The sequence below is a fragment of the Pseudopodoces humilis genome, chromosome 18 (genome assembly GCF_049639895.1).
Source record: "Pseudopodoces humilis isolate 2021_Gansu_Grassland_sample_001 chromosome 18, ASM4963989v1, whole genome shotgun sequence".
NCBI lineage: Eukaryota > Metazoa > Chordata > Aves > Passeriformes > Paridae > Pseudopodoces > Pseudopodoces humilis.
In genome coordinates, this window is record NC_142217.1 from 6,047,248 (window position 1) to 6,069,702 (window position 22,455).

General features: G+C 38.0%; 1 protein-coding gene across 30 annotated transcripts in view; it reads left to right on the forward strand.

The window, feature by feature from the left end:
- RBFOX1 (RNA binding fox-1 homolog 1) overlaps positions 1-22,455 on the forward strand; it is a 773,250-nt gene that overhangs the window by 667,106 nt on the left and 83,689 nt on the right. For all 30 annotated transcript variants that reach the window (XM_088064272.1, XM_088064270.1, XM_088064271.1 and 27 more), the window contains 3 exons: positions 14,941-15,084; positions 17,031-17,084; positions 22,196-22,288. In XM_088064272.1, coding sequence (XP_087920398.1) covers positions 14,941-15,084; positions 17,031-17,084; positions 22,196-22,288 — 291 coding nt within the window. The remainder of the gene's footprint in view (positions 1-14,940; positions 15,085-17,030; positions 17,085-22,195; positions 22,289-22,455) is intronic.

Below are 22,455 nucleotides of genomic sequence, written 5' to 3' on the forward strand. Positions count from 1 at the left end.
TGGTTATAAAAATCTCCAGCTTGGATTTATTCTGTAATACAAGAATGTAAAGCCAAAGTATCTTCCCTGTGTACTTTTACGTATCTTCTCATATTTATTTCTCTTTGGAAAAAGGAAAGAAAAAGAAACAAAGAAAAAAGAGGCTCTCATCTGTTCTTAGATGCTCACTGACTGAAACTGATAAAAACACATTTTTGACTAATATAATTTCTCAAAAGCATGTCAGATGTCTGGGTGCTCAAAGAAAGTAATAAAATAAAGTAATAGTGATTTTTTTTTTGTCTTCTCTGTATTAATAAGCTTCCATGAGATAAAGTAAGCAATATAATGCATAAAGGAAACAAAAGCGGTATAAATTTTGGAAAGCACTAACAGAAGTTACCTTTGAGGGGAAAGAAATTCAGTACTAAAATCACAAACTGAGCATTTACTGAGTAGTAAAATTGACTTTATCATAATAAATACAGTATTTCTCAGTCTCAGAAACACTCTGCAGTTTATAATTGTCTCCAATGTGCTGATGCAGCTAATATTTCTCATTTTATATCTACCTCTGTGGAGTGTTAATTTTCATGCTTTGGTGCTCCTTGCTTTTTACTAAAGCAAATTACTTCCTCTTACTGCTATATCAGAGCTTATGACAGATTAGGATAATTTTACTGTCATTAATCTTTGGAGTCCGTTCCACCCTTTTCAGTGAAGTGCCATGTTTTGGCCAGGCTAAATTGAAACACTTAATAAAATCTGGAATCAAATATAAAAATTTGCAGGCTGTTGGTACCTGCTTTCATCATTCTCTACTTTCTGGTTACAAAAGAAGTATTTTATTTTTCAGTTTATTCTCTTCATAAAGTACATCTGCATCTGGAGGATATGAAATAGTTTTGGGGGACTAGACAAGGAAAACGTTCAAGTGAAGATATTTGATTTAGACGCATCTTTATTATTTTTATTTTAAGGTGTTGAAAATCTACACATTCTGTTCTTATTAAGATACAGTTTAAATAGACAGTGTTTGGATTTTGCAAGTATATCTTCAGGAATCTCTGTAGATGATTATTTTTAGTTGAAGACCCTATTTAAATTTTCAAGGAACACTGCGAGCACTTCCTGTGCTGACAGAATTAGCACAAAAACCTGTGAGAGACCAGAGAGTGAAGCATCTTGTAAAAGGCCTCATAATTTCTCTGAAGAGGATCTATTTCTTCACAAATGCTGAGATGATTTGCTTTATTTTGGGGCAATTGGTCAAGCTAAAAATCCCAATCACAAAGGCCTGGTAGGCCAGTTTATCAGATCCATGACTTTTCAAATGCTGCTTCATAGTACAAAATACAGGATTTTGATGATAACAGAAAAAAAATATTATATATTACCAATTTATAGTTGCATATTAGGTTATGAGCCTTTCTATGTCATACTTTTGGGCAGGATTTTTTTTTATTTATTTTATTTGTTAAGACTTTTTGCTGTAGCAGCCTCTGATCCTGCAGTGCCTGAAAGCAGCCCCACTACTCAGTCATTTTGATGGACCAGCCAAGTATTTCACCAGGCCTCTTCCCCCCTTCCTTCTTTCTTGAATTAAATGTCCTCCTCATGCTACAGTAATCATGGATATTGTTAATAGAATTGCGTGGTAGAACTTAATTAACCTTTTCTTCTTGCTTTTTATTTAAAGGAAATTTGAGAGAGCTCAATGGCGTGGTTCCTAATTTAATGCATCCCCCCAGTATCTATTAGAGGCTCTTCACTTGAGTGAGTCAGGTGAGACAGAGCTGCCCATCCTTAGCTCACAATTCATTTTCCCTCAGTTGAAAAGTTCACCTCACATTCTAATCAGGGAAGAGTAAAAGTGCCGAGTATATGTGTTAACAAATATATATTCTTCATGAATTTAGATAATCTCATAACTGCAGCCATTAAAACATATTGGATGGTTATGCAAATAACTGAAAGAATTTCAAATTGCACCAACCACTCTGAGTCTCACTTCTTGAACTGCTTTTCTTTCACTTTGTAAATCATAATTAGAGCTGCTTGTGGTGGTTTTTCTCTAGCTGTTGAGTGGCCAGTGCATGAGTTCTTTACAGAGATGGAAGTGAGTGGACAGTAAAGGCTATCATTTACAATTTTAGTTTTAAAAACACTTCAAGAAGCACAGCAAAAAGTATTTTTTACATTATTTCCTTAGAAGCAGAGGAAGGGGAAGGTGTTACAAAAGTAGATGATGTAAATGGAAATGAAATTCAGACCATATTTCTGTAAGCTACTCTTTTATCTTTCCCTGAATGAAGTCTGTTAAAGTGTTCTCAGTTCATTATATTTCAAAATGAGTTTTACTTCAAATAGCTGTTAATTATTGCTGTAACTTCCTCTCATATTAGTGTCTGAGTCCTGCTCACACAAACACTCCCAGCTCATCCAGAATAAAATCTGGTTTTATGGATTAAAAAAACCCTGTGATTTCCTCACATTCTCAGGGCCCAGATTATAAAGTGTAGGCTTGGTTGTCAAACTGATTGACCAAACTCTTTTTTCCTTAAAAAGCAGAAAAGGCAGTCAGTGAATAAAGTAGAATGAAAGTTCCATACCTAGAAAAGAGCAAAAAAGAACCATGAAATGGTTTCTGTTGAGTGTATGTTAGATTACCCAATATTTTCTGAAGCAGCATTGAAGCTAAACATAACTGCATGTCCCAGTATCACTAAAGAAACTGAAAATCTGTTTGGCTGACCTCTTATACAAGTTAGGGAGACAAACTTGGGTTTAGAAGCAGTTTCATAAAAATAACTAAAACATATTTTCTTCTTTGGTCTCCTTTTCCAGTTTAAGTCCACAGAGATGTTAGACTAACCTGCAGAGATGATTGAGTGGGGCTTTCTTTTGCAGTAGAAGTTTGAAATATGGTAAAAAAAAAGTAAAATATTCATGAAGTTTGATGAAAGACTGGCTTTGGGGTATTGGGCACTGGCATTATTCTCACAGAGGTTGGTGGCTGCTAAGCTAACCCTGTGATGGGCATCTGGCAAAATTCTGTTTTCAGTTTTCCTTTATGTTGCTTTTTCCTTTCGACTGGCCAGAAACAATAGATCACACTTTAGTTATAGTTCAAGGAATCAGGTGATGATTACAACGTTAATATGGGAAACAAAGTGTGTGCACAGAGAGACTTCAGTTATGCTGTGCAGGTGGAAAGGAAGCTGGAATGCAGAAAGGAATGAAAATCCTAGGAACTAACAAATGATGCGGTGACTGTGACTGCCCAAAAAATAAATGTATTTGTTTACTTACATGGTTATACTATTGTACAATATACTCAATTTATATGTCAAGAGAATTTACAAGAGGAGTGTAGCAATCTTAGCTAGCCAAGTGAGCTTTAAAGGTAAAATAGTGTAACCAAGTAAATCAATGCACTGTGGGGAGAGTGGTGGTGCTGGGGTGCCTTCCTGTAACATTAATCCTTCCTCCCTGAAGAATGTCATGTTTATTTGGGTTGTGGCCATCACACAGTGGAGAACAGTGATGGGAAGAGGTGACCTACAGTGGTCATTTGCTGACATAATAGTATTGCTTTATTGTGTGATAATTTGCTTGATGTAATGTTTATTCTGCTGCAGTGCCATGCTGAGGTGTGGAGGATTCCATTTCTCTGTGTCTGAGAGCCTCTTTCGAGCCAGGTGACAGAAAACACAGATCTCTGTGTGTGGGGGGTGTTTTGTGCACCACAGAAAGTGGAAATTTTTACCCATCCAAATGAATGTTTTTCCCACTCCCTTTTTTGACGTTCTCCCTTTGCATGTTGTTTTCTCCCTGTTTGTTTTCTGGCATCAGCCTTTGTGAATGGTCCTTGTCAGGGCATTGCTGGTCCTTCCTGCCCTGCCCATCTTCACTGGGCTCCCATCACAGCTCTGCCTGTCATGGGACCCCCTGACCAGGACCCTGACCCCACTGACCAGGACCCTGACCCCCTGACCAGGACCCTGACCCCCTGACCAGGACCCTGACCCACTGAACAGGACCCTGACCCCCTGACCAGGACCCTGACCCACTGAACAGGACCCTGATCCCCTGATTGTGACCTTGTCCTGCTGTCACTGCGTACCAGGGGTGTACAAGGCAGGACCTGGCCCTGATCTGCTGAGAAATCAAGAGGGATCAACCAGAGCAGGTTATTGAGGACTGTGTCCAGATGGGTGTTGAACCCCTCCAGGGAGGGAGCTCCACAAGGTCTCTGGGAAATCTGTTCTAATGTTAGATCACTCCCAGGAAAAGTTTTTCCCAGCTCTTACACAGAATGTCCTGTACTGCAGCTTTTGCTCATTGCCTTTTGTTCCTTCCTGGGCACCACTGGCCAGAGTGCTCCTTCATCTTTCCTCCCTCCCATCAGGCGTTTATGCCTTCTCTTTTGCAGGCTGACCAGTCCTGGCTCTCTCATTCTCTCCTTGTTTGCCAGATGCTCCAATCCCTCACATATTGTTGACTCCTGTTCCATTTGGACTCCTTTCCTGCAGTGCTGCTCTTCTGCCAGTCACTCCCCTGCACGTGGGGCTGTTCCTCTCCAAGTGCAGGACCTTGCTGAGCTCCACGAGCCTCCTTGTGCCTGTTTCTCCAGGCTGTCAGGATCCCTCTGCACGGCAGCACAACCCTCTGGGCTGGCAGTCACCCCACCCTGCCTGCCCTCATCTATCAACAGCAGCAGCTGACCAAGTCCCTTTCCTGACAGTCCAGGGATCTGTGCCACAGTGGCTGAGGGAGCGTGGCTGTACCATCCCAGACTGATTCCTGAAGGGAGCTGCAGACAGCTAAACTGCCTGAGGCTGCTATGGCTAATGGCTTCTCTGTACAGAGGTTAGATGAAAATAGAAGTATTTTGGCTGAGAAACGTCTGGTTGCTGTGCTTGAGGATGAATAAGGGAAGAGGTCTGTTGGCAGGCTTGTGTGAGAACAGAGAAGGATGGGAATCAGATTTAAACTCACAGTGCCAATCCTCCCTATTCCAGGTTTGCTGTTAGAGAATGTCTCCTTTGCCCTCTTCCCTGAGAACTTTTTCCAGGAATGGGAACTTGATTTCAGGGGGATCCGAGTCCTGTTTCCAATTCTTCAGGAGATGTTTCCTTAAAGCTGAGTACCAGTATTCAAAGCAGTTCTGCCTTGTGCAGCTCAGTAAAAAGCTGTATTCATATGATCAAGCAGAAGTCATCACAACATCAGCATTCACTGCTACATTTGAAATGGTTTAATCCCTTTAAAAATTCTTTGAACCATCCACTACTCTTTAGATTTGTTTATTTTTTGAAGTGCAAGAAGGGAAGGACAAACGGGTGTTTCCTAAAACTTTAAATTGTCTTTCACGTTAATGAAGGAAAGGTGTTGAAGAGAAGAATGAAAAAGAATGATTTACATAAAGCATAATGTTCTTTGATGTGGACTTGTCTGTGTCTGGTTGTGCCACTGGGGAACTTCAGGCACTCTGCTTTTGGAGAAGAGCAGATACAGACCTGCTTTTCCATTCAAAATGTCACAGCTTTTTGGAAATGCTGCCTGCATTTGGCTGCAGCTTGCTAAGATTGAAGACCACCAAACACACCCAATAAGGAAAATAAATTCAGCTGTTTTTTCATGAAATGGATAATCTAAGTTTGAGAAATTACTGTCCTGCAAGGAGCAGAACTGCTGCTTGTTAAGTTGGTGAGTAGCTCAGGGTAAGAAGAGCAGTGTGATTTAGAAAGTGTCCTTTTGTGACATGGAGAACCCTCAAATTCCTCTGTATTTCTGAGGGTTCAACAACTGACTCCTTGGGCAAAGATATGCAAGTGAGCAAATGGAAAGTCTCAGTAGGGATCCAGCAATAGGTGAGGGGTCAAAGAGAAAAACCTTTTATCACGCTGTCACATTTTCTTTCTTTTTGTGAGCTGGAGCTGGAGCAATCAGCCGTTCTCTCTCAGCATGAGTCTCTGCTCTCACAAGTTCACTCAGCAGTTGGTTGTGTCAACACAACTCTCACAAAAAGGGGCTTTACATGCATGACATAAATCTAGTTCAGAGGGGAATTCCAGAAACTAGTGTGCATTGAGTCAAGCTGAGTGTAAACAACTCCTAGCCAAACCTGCTAAAGACACTTTCCTTTTTTTAAATTTTTTTTTTAATACTTTTTATTCAGACAAATATTGTTAAATGTCACAACATTGTACAAGTTAGTTGGAGATGTTGAAAATGATTTTGTCCAGGGCCTGCCGCCAGAAGAAAAGTTTAATAAGCTTTATTGCAGCACTGCAGTCTTTTATAATGTTGACTTATGAGGGATAACACTTGAAAGAATTTTTAAGCTAATTAGAACATTTAAAAAAATAATCTCATTCTATATTAGAGCAGTAATACTTGTGCATGAATGAATGACCACAGGTTAAAGTACAGCTGCCTTGCTGTGTATTGATTTGTGTTCTTTTCTGAATAATTTCTTCATAAATTAAGGTAATAAATGAGTTGGACAGGAGAACTTGGGGAGAATCAGTGGATTTCCAGAGTACACCAAGTTTTGCATCAGTCAGATGCAAAGGGCATCATGTCTTGATTTATTGCCTATCAAAGTGCAACTTAAAGTGTTTTAAAGACTATCATAACCATGTAGTGTATGTTTACATGTAAACCCTACAAAACCTTTCAACATTCCTTCATCTATTTTACCCCTTTTCTGTTAAACTTTGTTACTTAGATGGCAAATCTGTATTTCTGCCTATTTAAAGCATAGCACAGCTATTCCCTATTGATGCTTTTAGATGCTTTCAAAGTCTTATTTTATATAATTTTGTATATCTTATTTCATATAATCAAATTTATGGGGAGTGGTGGGTGGAAGGAGCCTGAGCCCTGAGGTGCCAGGATGGACAGGTGTGATGTTGAGGATTTAGGTGCTCAGGAAACCACGGCAGTGCTGTGTGTCCTTTCAGACACAGGGGGAAACGAGCTCCAGTGAGAGAGAAATGAATCTGCAGTGTAAATGTGCTGAGCAATTTGTGGGGGAAAATGGCATGAGCCGTTTTTTAGTGCTGAGCATCCTGGTGGCTTCTTGTTCTGGTAATGCTTGGTAAGCCAGCTTGTGCAGTGTGAAGCTACAGCTCCCACTCAAATGATAAAAATCCCTCGATCAAGATTTCTATATTTACTGTCCTGGGGATTTTTAATATATTTTCATTGGTTGCCTGTCTGGATTTTACATTAAGCTTTCAAGCATTGAAACAAAGTTATTTTTGAACACTTTCTTCCTGCAAGAATTACATCAGAAAAAAAAAAACAAAAACAAACCCAGACTTCTGACTAACAGATGAAAGGGGAATAACAAAATCAATTGAGTATTTCTTTGTGTCTCTGTATCACTACTTAAGATTTTTCATTTGGATTAAATTAATGCTTTTGTCCTTTGACAGTATAATATTTCCTAATCTGTCTGCTAAATTTTTTGAAAGATAAATCCAAGGAATTAATTTTAATATTATCTTGTGAAAATATCACAATAATTGAGTTTTATTATACGTAGTGTGAACTTCTAAAGATGTACATGATGTGTATGCATTTCCTTCTTGGCTAATGGAGCCAGGATGCAGCTAATTAGGGAAAGGTTTTGTTAACTGCTGTTGTGATGTTGTGGATGGGATCAGTAGGTGGTCAGAAATATTTATTGAATCGATGCAAGCAATAAATAATTCATTGAGGCAACCTTTTATCATTCCTTCTCCCATTTCACGTTACTGATACGCTGATGTCAGCTGGATGTCCTTAACTGAACTTGGCAACTGCTTGGTTACACACAACTCCAGTAAAACCATTTACAAATATTATTTTAAAAGTAATATCTATTCTTTATGCCAGCAAATTTGGCCCAGGTTTTGAGACACGTTCACAAGTCAAAAAATATATGGCTTTTGGTGATTCTCCTGCAGACATGATTGATAGGCTATTCCCTGAGACCCTGCTGAATATTTTAGAAGAAAAATGATGAACCAGCAAAGACAATGTAAAGCACTATATAAGGGCTATATTCCATATTGTTAAGGAAGATTAATTGGGGAAATAATTAATGTAGCCAAGTTATTAATTACTCTTTGGTTGTCCTGCAGTACCAGAGGCTTAAGAAACCTATCTTATTGCTCCTATCTGTCCTCAGAATTAATGATCTCTTATTTAGGCTGCTAGCTCTCCATGCATAAGCTATCACAGTAATAGCAGTGCTTTCTTGTAGCCTGTGGTATCAGCATCCAGAATGCATCCATCTAGAAATGAGAGAAATAATCACTGCTGCTTGCAAGTCTTCAGCCCTGAACAATACCCAATCTGCTGAAACCCCAGAGCATGTTCAATAGTGGAACGTCAGAAACTGCTGAAGCAAAGCACAAAATTATTCAGGTTCTTTTTCATTTGTCAGTAAATTGGATTAAGGGATTCTACTGGGGTGTGCTTGTGTGTGGCAGTATATCTAAAACAAACACCCCAGTGGAGTCAGCCACCTTACACTGCCTTCCTGGGAGTAAATTGTATTCATGTGACTGCTCAAGGACCTCTGACAGGAAATATTCCAGAAGGGAGGTGGTTGTGTGTTCTCCCTTAGCCCAGGTGTGCTGCCACCCTGCCTGCATCCCAAAAGTGTCTCATGTTTCCCCTCAGCTGTGAAAGATGGGCACAACTGAACATCTAACACACTTTTGCCACCAGTGAGATGGGAGGGAGAATGGCTCTTAGGCATCCATGGACTGGCCAGTGGGCAGGGTGAGAGCTGAGCACTTTGGAGAGGGGGCACACAGCCTTCAGGACAGGGACTTGGCTCCTCTGCCTGCTTCTTCCTGAGCTGTCCCAGTGATTGCTTGGGTCAGTTTGCATTTGGTGCTTTGGGGAGTAAAATGTTTTTGTAAAGAATATGAAACCATGATTATTATGCCTTTTGTCATCTGGGAAATTGAGTGAAGTTAATAGTAATGCTGAAATTACTTTGTCAAGTGGGTATAGCATCAGGGTGAAGTTGTGACCCAGCTGAAATAAAAGGGAGTTTTACCATGAAAACCAAGGGGGTCAGGGCTTGCCCTGCAGGGTTTCAGTTGCAGTGTCTCTGAAACCAAGCATCTCTGGAGTGTGAGATATTCAGCTACACCAGAAATTTAGCAACATAATCATGGAAGGGTTAGTGTTGAAGTGACCTGAAGGATCATCTAGTTCCAAATTATCAAATGTAGGCATGATTATATCATGACATTTCTTTATTTCTTTCTGCACAGCAGCAAGTCCCACATCCATGTGCTTTTTGCATTAGATTAGAACAAGGAACAGGGCACATTCTCTTCAGGAAAGGGTTCTTAAGGGGTTAAGTGGATGTGGCATGAGCTGCATGCTGTGCAGTATATATGAGGTACTGGAAATATTTTTATCTTTAGATCTAATTTGAAGAATTAATCTCAACTTTTAGTATCCTGAAAACAATGAGACCTCACTATTGATCTTACTCATGACGAAAGGAGAACAGAGATGCAGAAAAGCCACTGATACTTCTGGTAATGTTTATCTCCATTGTGAAATAGCACAATAGTAGAATTTTTTCCTGTGCATATCTTTGTATGAACATTTAAGTCCAAACAGATGGATCTGTGTATCTAACTCTATTTTTTCTGTGTTGTTATGCTTCTGGGAAGCACATTGCAGAGCTGGGACTTTTCAGAATATAAATTTATCAAAACAAGTATGATTAATTAATCAGTTGATCTACTTAAGAAAACAGGAAAGCTACAAGCCCATCACTTTGTCAGTTCTCTGTTAGTGGTGTATCTGGGAAGCAGCATTTTCAGAAAGCCCCAAACTCGGTTTTAAATTATTCTCTTTGCTCACTTTTTAATGGAAAGGTAACTTTCCAGAATCTAGATCCTTTTAAAATGGAAAATGTGCAATATTATCTGAGGGAAGTATGAAGATGATTTACTATGCATGATTTTTTCAGTTTGTACACATTGGGCATGGTTATATTTTTGCTCAGGACGTATATATATTTTTTCTGCTGAACTTTTCTCGATTGCTTTTTTTATCAGGTTTACAAATCAAATCAAACAGGTATATTGCAGAGCTCTGATATTATTTTCTGCGCTTATAGCACAATGTATTGAATTATGCTTGCTCATGTACTGCTGCTGCTATTCTCTCCAGATTGAGAGAGAATGACTGTGGGGGCTGTAAATTCACTTGGCTTCCAGCACCACCAGTTAAATCAAGAGCCCTGTTCAGGCTGGGGAAGAGACAGAGCAAGTGTTCATTACACAAATCAATTTGGTCAAAAGTACAGCACAGTGGGTACCCAACCATTGCTCACATAATATTGTCAACTTAATCAAATAATGCCTAGAAGACATTCACAAGCTCTTTCTCTCTGAGAAATAACTTGATTGGTGCAGCAGGAAAAAACAGGTGCTGTTTGGAGCATTTATTAAAAAATTCAAAGGGTGCATTGTTTTTTGCTAGATTTGAAATTCTGAGGAGCTTTACCCTATGCTGGCATGTATACATGAGATACTCAGCACCTAATTTACCATTTATCATATGTTAAAAAAATAATCTGCTCCACTTTTTTTTCCTCTTTCTTTTCACCCTGTAAATATTTTAGAGGTTATTCCTGCTAGAATTAGGCTGTTCTTCCTCTAGACTTGGTGTGGGTTTAAAAGATATGCAACAGATTTGTGTTTGTTTACAGATTATAGCAGAATGATCAGGACTTGGAAAAGCTTCCTCATGTTCCAATACTACTTATTTTCACTTTGTCCAGAAAGAGATAAAAGGTTTAGTTCCATTTCAGGCATTCCTGCGGTCTATGTTCCATTCAGTCTTTAAAAGCTGGTGTTGGGAACAGCGTTCTCTTAGTGGTGTGCAAACAACTCTTCTGGGACTGCATTTCTTTGTGTTGGAAACAGGATTTGAGGGTGAAAGATTCTGTGCACACCATCTCTGTTTTGCAGGAAATGGAAGATATTAGTGAAAAAGAATGGAGGGGAAGTAAAACACAGTTCCAGGGTAAGAAACATTCTAGGGCTGGCTGGCTGCAGTGATGGATGGAAGGGGACACAGAAAATTTGTGTGAGCCAGGAAGGAGAATGGAATGGGGATTTTTTACCCAAGCAAAGTGCACAAAGCCCTCACTGATCTCAGGTTCACTGCCCATTGTTTTATTGTGTTTTCTTGTTTTCTTTATTGTGTGGTGCCTTTGCCACAAGTGCTGCAGGTGGGAGATGAGACTCCAGTGTCCAGTCAGGAGTCAGCTGGGAAATGGGGTTGCATTAGAGGCTGCCTGAAGGTTTTAGAATGTGTTTTTGAGTGAAAATTGATGCAAATTTGGATTAAAATGGCCTTGAAGAAAGAGCTGTGTGTGGGATGGAGTTAGTATTTTTTCCAAATAAAAAATCGTCAAATTTATTTTATCCAAGAAAATATTTGGTTTAGTGGTTTTCTGTGCTTGTATAATTTTTGTTTCTTAAATTCTCAGGGAAAAGCTAGCAAGGGAAACCAGAAAAATTACTTGAACAATTTTACTTCAGTGTGAAGTCCTTAAGATCTTGAGTGAAGTCTTTTACAGAGTAGAAGCTTTCTGTTTCTAGAACTGAGTTAAGGGAACAAAAAGTAAAAAAAAATTGCTAAAGGTAAAGAATTTCTTTAAGAAACAGTAGATATTAACTCTCCTGATGATGAATTTGGTTTAAAAGGATACCAAATGTTTATACTGAAATTATCTCTTATGAAAAAAAGAAATATTTTTCTGAAATGCCCTCTTTGATATGGGTTTTCTTACCTGTAAGAATATTTCAATTCTAATTTATTTTAATATGTAAGCCTTCAGTGGCTCACTGAAGTAAAGGGAGCTCACCTCAATTTGTTTTGCTGTGAGTGAGAATTTGATTTTCTATTTCTACATTCTGTATTTATAACTTTCATTATAAGTTTTAAGACTATCATATATTAAGAATCTTTAATATTTTATAATTGTAACTATGTGGTGGAAGAGGGGCCAGAAGCAGCCTGATTGTACGCAGGGCTGGAGGAAGGATAATGCCATATCCTAACATCAATTAATTTTTAAAGAACTTTCAAACACCACTCTTCAGGTCCTCTAGCAGTGAAGGTATTCTCCTGAAATGCATTATGTATGTGTGAGGTAAATTACATTCTGGTTCTGTGAGTCCACAGAGCTCTGAAAGTTGCCTGGCTGGGATTTTTCAAAACCCAGCCTGTCCTCTGCCCCCTGTGTGTTTTACCTCCTTGGTGTTACTTGAAAGTTTTTGCATAATCTTCACATTCCCATTTCAATTTGTGGTTATCCTTGTCCAGATCTCCCAGGCACACAGTGGATTTCTGGATGATAATGTGCTTTGTAAAGAGCCCGTTACACTGCCAAGCCTTTTAATATGTTCTAAATGGTTTAGCCCAGTTAATTCTGCCCCGGGGATCTCGAGGGTCATGGACAGTTATGAATTGTTGATGACAGAGACTTGCTGAAGTTCCTGGTTTTCAGCCCTTGCTGCCCAGACTCTGAGACATTCTGTGCTGAGAGTGTAAATTTGAGGCTTCTTAGAATAAAAATGATTTTAAAAAGCAGTGAAACCAACTAAAGTTGGTTGGTACCAGCAGAACCTGGATTTATCCTCTTCACCCATAATTTGTAGCTCTGCTTTAACACCACCTTCAGAAACCTCACTGGGTGTTGTTGACCATAATCTGTTCAGCTGCTTAGCAGGGCAATTGCTCCCAGTGTTTTTGGATGTTTGTGGTGCACAGTTCAGCCCTTCTACTCCTCATTTCTATGAATAAAATGAACAGAGATTGCTCTTTCCCATTTACATTTATACAGGATGCTGATTATATAATTCCTTCCTGGGGCACCCTCTCTTCTTGAGGCTTAACAGCACCTTCAGGATTCTTTAGTTCTCTTCAGATTAACCTAATTGACCTCAAATTCTTCTGGAGTGTTGTATTTCAAATTCCAGTCTGTCATCCCCCAACTGCTCTCACAGACCAAATTTCTTTTGTATTTCTCTCCTTTTATGCCTGAAGGTAAAAATAATCCCTGTGGTGTCTCTGGGTGAAACAGCTCCTCAAAATCTAAATTTTGAATTTTTGAGTTGATTTTAGATAACAATAGATTAGCATGGAACATTTTTGTCTCTTGACAGCTATGTACCATATTTTCTATTTAAATCACTAAATATTCATAAAGATAAATTATTTACTTTGTGGGCCTGTGAGTTCAGGGAGTAGCAGATGAAGAGATGTGATGGCACTGACTCAGTTTTAGGTTTATACTTGATCTGATCCCATTATTTGTTTGGATCACTTGTAAATCTTTCTTCAGTGCACACAAAAGTTTGTATTTGTGTGAGTCTCATCGTATCCTGTGAAATATCAGAGATGCTACGGATGCACTGATGCTGCTGCAGAAATGAGGACCTTTGTTTATAGAGTGTTCTAAGAACAGAAGTATAGGCAATATAGATGTTAGTACTTTTAATTTGAGAACATTTATATTCCCTAGGGAGGATATTGTTGCTAGAATTCAATTTATATGTAGTTATTGCTGATGTAAATGATGTGTTCTGTTTGAGTTCTTTCGTTTCCTCTTCAACAGGCTTGTTGGTACTAAAACTGTGTGGTAAGGTTTGTTTTATTTAACCATTTTTATGTTGCTTAAACTGTTGTCTCCTAAAAGAAATTTCATACTAGCAAGAAATGGGCAATTTCTTCTTTTTGTTGTTTAAATGAAAAAAGTCAGAAAGACAAACTGAATGTAACATTAGCACACAAGAGAAGGATGAATACTTAGGAAAAGAGCGGTGTCAGAAGAGGAAAGACAGAGCAAAGGGAGTGATGGCTGTCAGGTCATCCTTGTAGTTTTTCATTCAGCTGTTTTCTTTCCCCTTCTATTCCTCCAAACCCCTCTGCCCATGCAAACAACTGTGACTGTGCTGTTTTAACATACCCATGCAGAACCTTGTCGAATGACTGTGTGCTGTACAAGCAGCAATTAATTAGGCAGTGTAGGATATAATTAAAGTACAGAGATGAGTAATTTCTATAACATACTGATGGACCAGCATTGGTTAATTTTACTTTTTGGATGAGTGACATTTTATGTTCTTTTCCTCATCTCACTGTGGATTTATAATTTGTTAAATCATACCATATGGCAATGTCCTTCAGTTTTAAACCAGAGTTTCAAAACCAGGGAACGCTGTCCCTGTAAGAAGTACCACGACATAACCTCATTTTGGCGAGGAAGACAATCTGTAAAACTTTGTTTCTGGGTCTCACACTTCTGTCAGGCAACCTTCAGCACTGATTAAACCTCTGTTCCCTCGCACAACTCAAGGCCTTTTCCATAATGACCACCATTTATCTGGACAGAATGACCCTCCGTGCCCATCAGCACTGCTTGTGAAACAGCAGCGAGGATGAGATGTGTGACCTGCCTGCTCTGGAGAATCCCTGTGGCCTCTGAATGAAAGCACTAATCTGATTTCAGAGTGTCTGCCTTGCTCTGTGAGCAGGCAGCATTTGGAGTGCAGATTCACTTCCTTACCTTGGCCAACACACGAGAGGTTAAAGCAGTTTCTACACTCTTATAGAGAGATATACTCATTCTTTAATTAAGAATGGCTAAGCAAATCTACAAATAATAATCTACTTATTCTCCAGTTACATGTTTTCACTGAAAATGTATGCTGTTGAGACAGATACAGAAATGGATTTGATTTTCATGAATTTAAACTTCTGGTATTCCTCACTGCTTTGGAGGAAACTTAACTGCTTTTTAGTTTGTTGGTTTTGTTTTGTTTTTGGTTTTTTTTTGAGAATTTAAGCCCACCCCCTTGTATTAAAAATGCTAGAAATACTTACAGTGTGCTTTATTTTTCTTTACCCTTTTAGCAGACAGATGATGCAGCACAGACCGATGGCCAGCAACAGACACAATCTTCTGAAAACACAGAAAACAAATCACAGCCAAAACGGCTCCACGTCTCAAATATACCATTCAGATTCCGGGATCCAGATCTTAGACAAATGTTTGGTGTAAGTGCTCATCGTTTATTTCTGCTTTTTTTTTTTTACATTTGCACTGCAATAGGTGTTTTGTATTATAGGCAGCTGTGAGGACTGTAGCTCTGATTGAGGCTGTTCAACCATTTCCCCGAAATATTCCCCTTTAATCTATGTATAATCAAACATCTGATTTGCCAGTCACAACTAGGAAAAGAAATGACACTGATTTTGCTGGATGTGATGCACTTGGGTGCTTTGTACTACATTCACAGAAAGCTGCCTGTGTTGGTTTAAATGCCTACATATTGCTGCTGCACACACCTAGATTTATCTGCCTGCATTTATTGATTTTGGAGGGCGATGTTAAACAGTCAGTGCCTGACCTCCTGAGTGAGGCACCCAAAAAGGAAGGCACGGGCTGAATTTCAGCACAAAGTTCAGACACGGGAATCCTCACCTATCTCCGCAGGTTCTGTAGGTCTGTAAGCTTTGAAGGTTTTTGTTAATGTTTTTTTCTGTAAATCTCTCAGTTTGTGCTTTTCCCCCAGGCCACAGTTGCCTTCAAGCACATCCCCAGTGTTTCACACAGGCTCTGGACATGCCATCATTAATAGGATTATAAACAAGAGAGCTTAGACTGGGTTTCTACTCCCTGAAGTTTGTTTGAAATGCCACTAAACCTAATCTAGAAATAGATTTAAAAAAATCATCTATTATATAAAAAAACATCTATTAGAATCCAAGTCCTGACTCTGAAGTATTTATGCTGCTCTCACTGTCTTTATTCTGCCTCACTAAACCCAAACTCTCTCCTGCATTACAGCTGGTTATTCAGGGCAGCACCAAGTGCCTCGTGGCTCTGGACTTCTTTCATGTTCAGCTCCGATTTTTAAGTTCTTCTAATCTGTTTGTGTGTGAGTCAAAAGATGGTGTTCCTCAGTATTTATTTCTCTGAAGGAAACAGTCACTGGGAAAAGAATCCTGGTGCAGTACTGGGAAATGAGTGACTGTTCTGCTGGATCTGCCTTGGTACAAGTTTCCTCCCCTGAACACAGCTTCCAGCTCATCAGCAGAATAGCAGAAGGCAGAATAATTAACCCTCCAGAGAAAAAAGATGCTAATTTATTTAAACTAAACAAACCACTTAAAATAGGATTTGCTTGAAAAAACATTAAATGAAAGGATGACTTTTTTTTTTGTAAGGTATTGTAGTAATTTATAAATTAATGAACACATTTCTTTTTATTATTTCTAAGTCTTAGGTCTCAAAAGAATGACACTGGAGAATGGCTGGAGTTTCCAGCTGACTTCCAGAATGTAACAGAAAACTTTTAGCTTCTGAAATGATAAAAAAAATGAAATTTCTGCATGTTTGAGTTGAAATATTTCATATGAAATATGGCAGGTCTGCATCATATCCTACCTAACACAGTAGGAGAAAAAAATCCCCCCAAAATCCTTCTAATATATATATATATAGAGAGAGAGAGAGAGATATACAGAGTATCCTTCTAGTTTTCCATTTCTAGTTATGCTCCAGTAAAACAAAACTTCTTAGGGAATAATGGTTACCCATTTCAGCAAGGGTGGAAAGAAATCCTCAGTCCCTGAAGGCAGCATCAGAACTCCCACCTGGTTTCATCTTATTCCTGTAATGCAGAGGAAACCAAACTCCTTCACCTGTTCTGGAAAATGCAGAAATTTGGGACTTTTACTTCACTGTGCTGTCAGGTGCTTCACTGACCTCCAAGTTCCTCTGTGGAGTGATTGTAATGAGCATAATGATGCACACAATTTAGAAATAATATTGATCTGACTCCTTTAAGTGTTGTCTTTTTCTGTGTTTGACAATATTTGGTTTTATGTTTAACATTTTTAAAGCATTGCACCATTTCCTGAAACAAGCATTTGTACTGCATATGATAGAAGGGTTGAAGTTATTTTATTTTCATGTAACTTTTTCTGTTTCTTTGCAGCAATTTGGTAAAATCTTAGATGTTGAAATTATTTTTAATGAGCGAGGCTCAAAGGTAAGCAGTTTAATTCACCTGTGGAATTTTTTGTTTTGTTTAAAATGTATGAGTAAAAGGAAACAACTGCACTGCTGTGACAAAATAATGTCTGAAATTTTATGTTAGTGAAAACATCTTCTGAGCTGTCAGTCAGTTTTCTAAGCAGTATGAAAATCATTGGACTCATATCTTTTAAAGGGGGTAATTTTAACTACTCCAAACTGTCATCTGTTATATGGGAATGTTGATTTTCACTGTCCTTATTCTTCAAGGGTAATTATTTCATTTATTTTATAAGATGAGTCCATAGTTAAAGATATTTATAGGCAGGTTTGTACTAGTACAGGTATTTTTTTCCTTTATTGAAATGCAAGATGATAATGATACCTAATAACTATCCGCTTTAGTAATTAGCTGACAAAATAGGTGATTGTTCCAGATTAAGTGCAGATGTTTTCCTCTTTAGTTAAAGCCTTAGTACACCAACCCTTTGAAAACAATCTATTTCAGCATTTATTTTATTAATATATTTCATATTGTACTATAAACTTTTAATATTTTTTTTTCCAAAATTACTTTGCCTTGAATGCATACTTCACTTTATTCAGTATTTATGAAATAAAGCAGGATAGAGTGTCCAGGACTGCATCAGCGTGAGCTGGTGCAAAACCGTAGCCCAGTGTGTTCACCTGTGATATCAGCTGCATTATAGGGGTTTATGTCTGTCACATGCATATCTTTTTTCCTTTTCTTGCCATGTCAGACACACTAAAAAGTTTATTCACTAATGTTTCAAACTTCCTGTAACTCATATATCATTTATTATTAGCAATGGAATGTAATCTCTGTGCTAGACTTACTGTAACCGGTCATATTTAAGAATCATATATATCAGAAATCTATCTTAAATCAGATATATTTTAATTCTGTTAATATTTATTTTCTGAAATTAAAGTCTTCACTTTTTTTTAAAAAAAAATCCAAATGGAACAGCTGAAATCTCCTGGCTTATTGTTCAGACATTAATTAGTCCCCTTGCCTGCCAGCCTAAACTCAGTTGGAACATTCTCATCACTTTTTCTGTAAACAACTAAAATTGATGGAATTTGGTGGCTTAGTATGTCCTACTCTGGCCAAAATTTATTATTGTTAAACTATGGCTGTTCAATAATGTTTGCAAAAGACATGGATTGCCCAGACCTGCTGCATAATCCCATCAATTTCCAGAGCCATCCCCCTCTGCTGTGGAGCTGAGCACATGTGGGAGGAGTTTAAACTAAAAAAGCCTTTAAAGTTTAAACTTAAAAGCCACTAAATCTTCCCCAGGTGGGCACTTTAACCTCCACACCTGCACTGGGCTGCATGAGTGTAGGGTTTTGTTAAACTTCTGGGGATGGCATAAGGAGGTGGTTCCAAACTGAGCTTTGCAGCGTGAAAACATCCCAGTGCCTTGTGCTGAAGGCAAGATCCTAGAAAGGATTTCAGAAGGAAAAGGTTTTCCTGGCTGGGTTTGTAACATCCCTGCCTCACTTGGTCAGGTCAGACTGTTGTCACTAAACACTCCTGCACCTTCAGGGCTGCAGCCCAGCTGTCTCCAGGGCAGGGCTGTGCTTCTCACCTTGCTCAGTTACTGCAGCTATAGCTATACAATATTTCAGTTTGTAGAAGTACCTTTAGATTCTCTCAATTAATTAGAAAGTTAAGGGAAAAGAAATATTAGGAATGAGAGGGACATCTTTTTTCTGTTCTTTCTTTTTCTTTTTTTTTTCTTTTTTTTCTTTTTTTTTTTTTAATCTGATCATTTCGTGTCCATTCTGTAGGAATTAAGATGCACCAGATTAAAGTCCCATTCCTGGCAGTGCTTATCTATGTTTTCATAAAATCCCACTGAAACTGAAAGGACTACTAAGTGGTTTCAGACTGAGTACAGGTAACAAAGTTTGCAGGATCAGAATTCAAATTTGTTTCTAGCTGCAGTTTGGCATAAGAATTGCTAGAATATGTTTTTCTTTGTGTTTCTTTTCCTTTCTTTTTATTCTAATAGTTAATGTTTTAAACAATTGTTGCAAAAGAAAAAATCCGAACAGAAGTAATCTCATTCTCATGCCATAATAGTTAAAAAAAATGGAATTGCATATTCAAAAAACATAACATTAGAACACCACTGTAAAATATAAAATCATGTTGTGGAATGGAGCCCTTCCATAAAAGAAAACCCTAAAACAATGAAAGTTTCACACTACAAATTTCTGCTTGTTTGAATGTATAATAATAATGAAGAAAGCTTGGCTAAAATATACAGTGATGAATTTTGAATTTTTGACCATTTTCTATTAGTTATAAATCAACGCTCTAGACAGCTCTATATATACATTCAGAAATCTGTTTATGCGTGTCTGTATTAATGTGTATCTAGTGTATATTACATTAACTCCTGTTTCTTCAAATAAGGAGAACTCCAAAGTGCCTCCCAAATTAAGTCAGAAGCTTCTCACATACTAACTTTACTATTATTAAATCACTTGACAGATTTTAAAAATTGAATGCATATATTTGCATTACCAGTTAATAGAATGCAGCTGTTAACTCAGCTGCATATTAAATTGATGTTAATGTGTTTGTGTAGGTATTTGAATGTGTGATGGGTGAATCTGTGTTTTGTTCTTGAGTTTCTCTGTCAGCCAGGTAAAGTTAAAGATTTGCATAAATAGTAAGAGCTTAAGTTAAGTAGTGTTGATTATGAGATAAGTACAACATAAGAAATTAAAAAATTACAGTGATTATTATTTTCAGAATCTTTGAAGTTCCTGTCTTATCTTGGCTTGTGGCTCCACTTTGTATGTTTTTCTCAAATTTTAATATAATTGGGTTTTTATCTTTCTCTTTAGCTGTTTGAACAAAAATTAACTGGTAGCACTGTGAACTTAGGAGAGTGACAGAAAATTCTGGCTAAACTCCCACCAAATATTTGCAATTCCAAGAAGGGACAATAGGTCAGATAAGAGAATAGGAAGAAACAGAATTGGGGGAATTTCTGCTACTGAATGGAATACTCTGAATGGTTCTACCCCGCTTAGATCCATGGATCCAGTGATGTTTTCTGCTGTGAAATTTTCTTTTTGGCATCCTGAATTAGGAGGTTTTTTAATAGAGCTTTAACAAGATGGGAAGAAACAGTTGTAGAAGAAATAGAAGTTTAAAGTTGAGGATGGGTTTAGGTATAAGAAAAGCCTGTCCAGGGATCTAAACCATGGATATTAATGCAGAGGAGGGGGATTTACTTTCTCTCACCGTTCCTGGTGCTTTGGGAAAAAGAGAGTTACATCCTCAGTGTCTTGTGGCAAGTGAGGTCGTGGCCTTGTGCTAAAATTGTGGAGAGTGGTGTGGAGAAAATGTGTGGAATCAGGTGTTGTGAGCATGGCTTCAGCTGGAGCTGCAGCTGCTGACAGAGCCCTTCGGAGCTCAGGCTTCGGGCTGGATTTATACGGGGAAAAAAGAGTAGCTGTGCTTGAACTGCTTTGGAGAGCACGAAACAGAGACCACTGCTGTACATAAATGTCACTTCTTGCATTATAAATGGGAATAAATAACTGAGTTCTTTGAGTGGGTGAAATAACCCAAATAACCCAGGGAATTATCCTGAGAGTTACTTCACTTTTTCAGTTGGTTAATTAGTTCTGTTGTCCATACCCATTCTTTTTCTCACTCCTTGGCGTCAGTTTTGCCTTAGTTTGATATTTGATCTCCCCTTTGTGTAAATGAATGTAGAAATGTCTTCCCTATATTTTTATTATTATTTCCCCCCCTTTTTATTTTTTGAAACCAGTCACTTTGTGTAATAGGCAGCCCTGCAGAGAGGAAATGGGTGAACATTGACAAAACTCAGCAAAGGGAGATGAGGAGCTGTGGTGAGTGGCTGATTGCTCAGGAGCAGAACAGAGTCCAGGCTAAAATAGGAATAACCCCCCCCCAGTTTTAGTAGCACTTAATCTCTGTGAGCACTGCCTGTGTGCAAAACACCACGTGCGACTTGCAAGTGGCTCTCGGTGTGAAAGCTCGGGATGTAGAGGAGGGTTCTTTGGATAACTTTGGGAGGCATGCAAAGGCATTGTAGTGCTAATGCAAGAATTACTTCAAAGGGTTGGTGTATGTTACTAAAACGTTCTTCACTCTCAGATTTTTCCAAAATATTTGCCATTTTAAACAGTGTTTAATTTGACTTAGGGTGTAAAAGGCATTTTAGTAGGATTTGCAATGTTTGTTTTAGCCTAGTATTATAAAGGAGGGCGTTTATCATAAGCAGAGTTTCAGATTTATCCCACTAACGTGGGGTTCTGGAGTTTTACCAGTTGCATGTTCTATATGTGGAAAATAATATGCAGAACAAGTAAATGAAGCAGTTAAACTTATTCAAAACGTTTGCATTTTTCTTCTTTTATCAGAATTTCTTTTTCTATTCACATCATGTAATTTTCTTTGATCTGTTAATACAAGAAAGTTTATACTTTGTTCTGAAAGTACTTTTGTTTTGTTGGTGGTTTTCTTTTTTTTTTCTTTTTTCCTTTTATAAAAAAATAAGTAAAGGCTGTATAGTTTGACAAAAGTTTAAGTTACCCTAGTGTTGCATGGGAACAGTGTTTCTTATGATCACAACAGCATGACTAAGTAGGCAATGTTTAGAGTATATTGACATTCAGTGTTGAATTTTGTGCACATGTTTTTTATTTTGTTGAGATATCTGCATGTCTTTAAAATGTGGTTCATTTTCTTTTCTCATTAGTTCATTTTATTCTATGTGAAAACACTGTAATTTATTTTAATTTCATTTTCTTATTGTTAGATTTATTTTCCTCTGTAGTGACATGTAGAAAGGTATTTTTGGTATCATTCTTTGACTTTCTCAGAGGGTATTTTCTAACTGATGACAGGAAAAAAAATTTGTTCACATTTGTTGCTTATTTATTGCACATCTCAATACAATTATAATTTTTCTAATTTGCATGTTACAGAAATGAAGCGAGGACAAAGAAAATATTAAATTAAAGAGAGAGAACATAAGCAAAGAAGTGGTCATTGACTGAAATAATAATGTGCATGTTGTTTTCCCCCCTTCTCCCTCCTGCATGCAGGGATTTGGTTTCGTAACTTTCGAAAATAGTGCTGATGCGGACAGGGCGAGGGAGAAATTACACGGCACCGTGGTAGAGGGCCGTAAAATCGAGGTGCATGTTCAAAATATTTTCCTTTTCATCTTTTTTATAAATGTCTGCTTCACTCTCATTTGTTGTTTCAGATGCATCATTGGTGTCTTCTGTGTGCTCCCCTTTCCCCTTCCCATTGTTTATATATATATTTATATATAAAGAGAGAGAATCTGGCCTTACTTGGG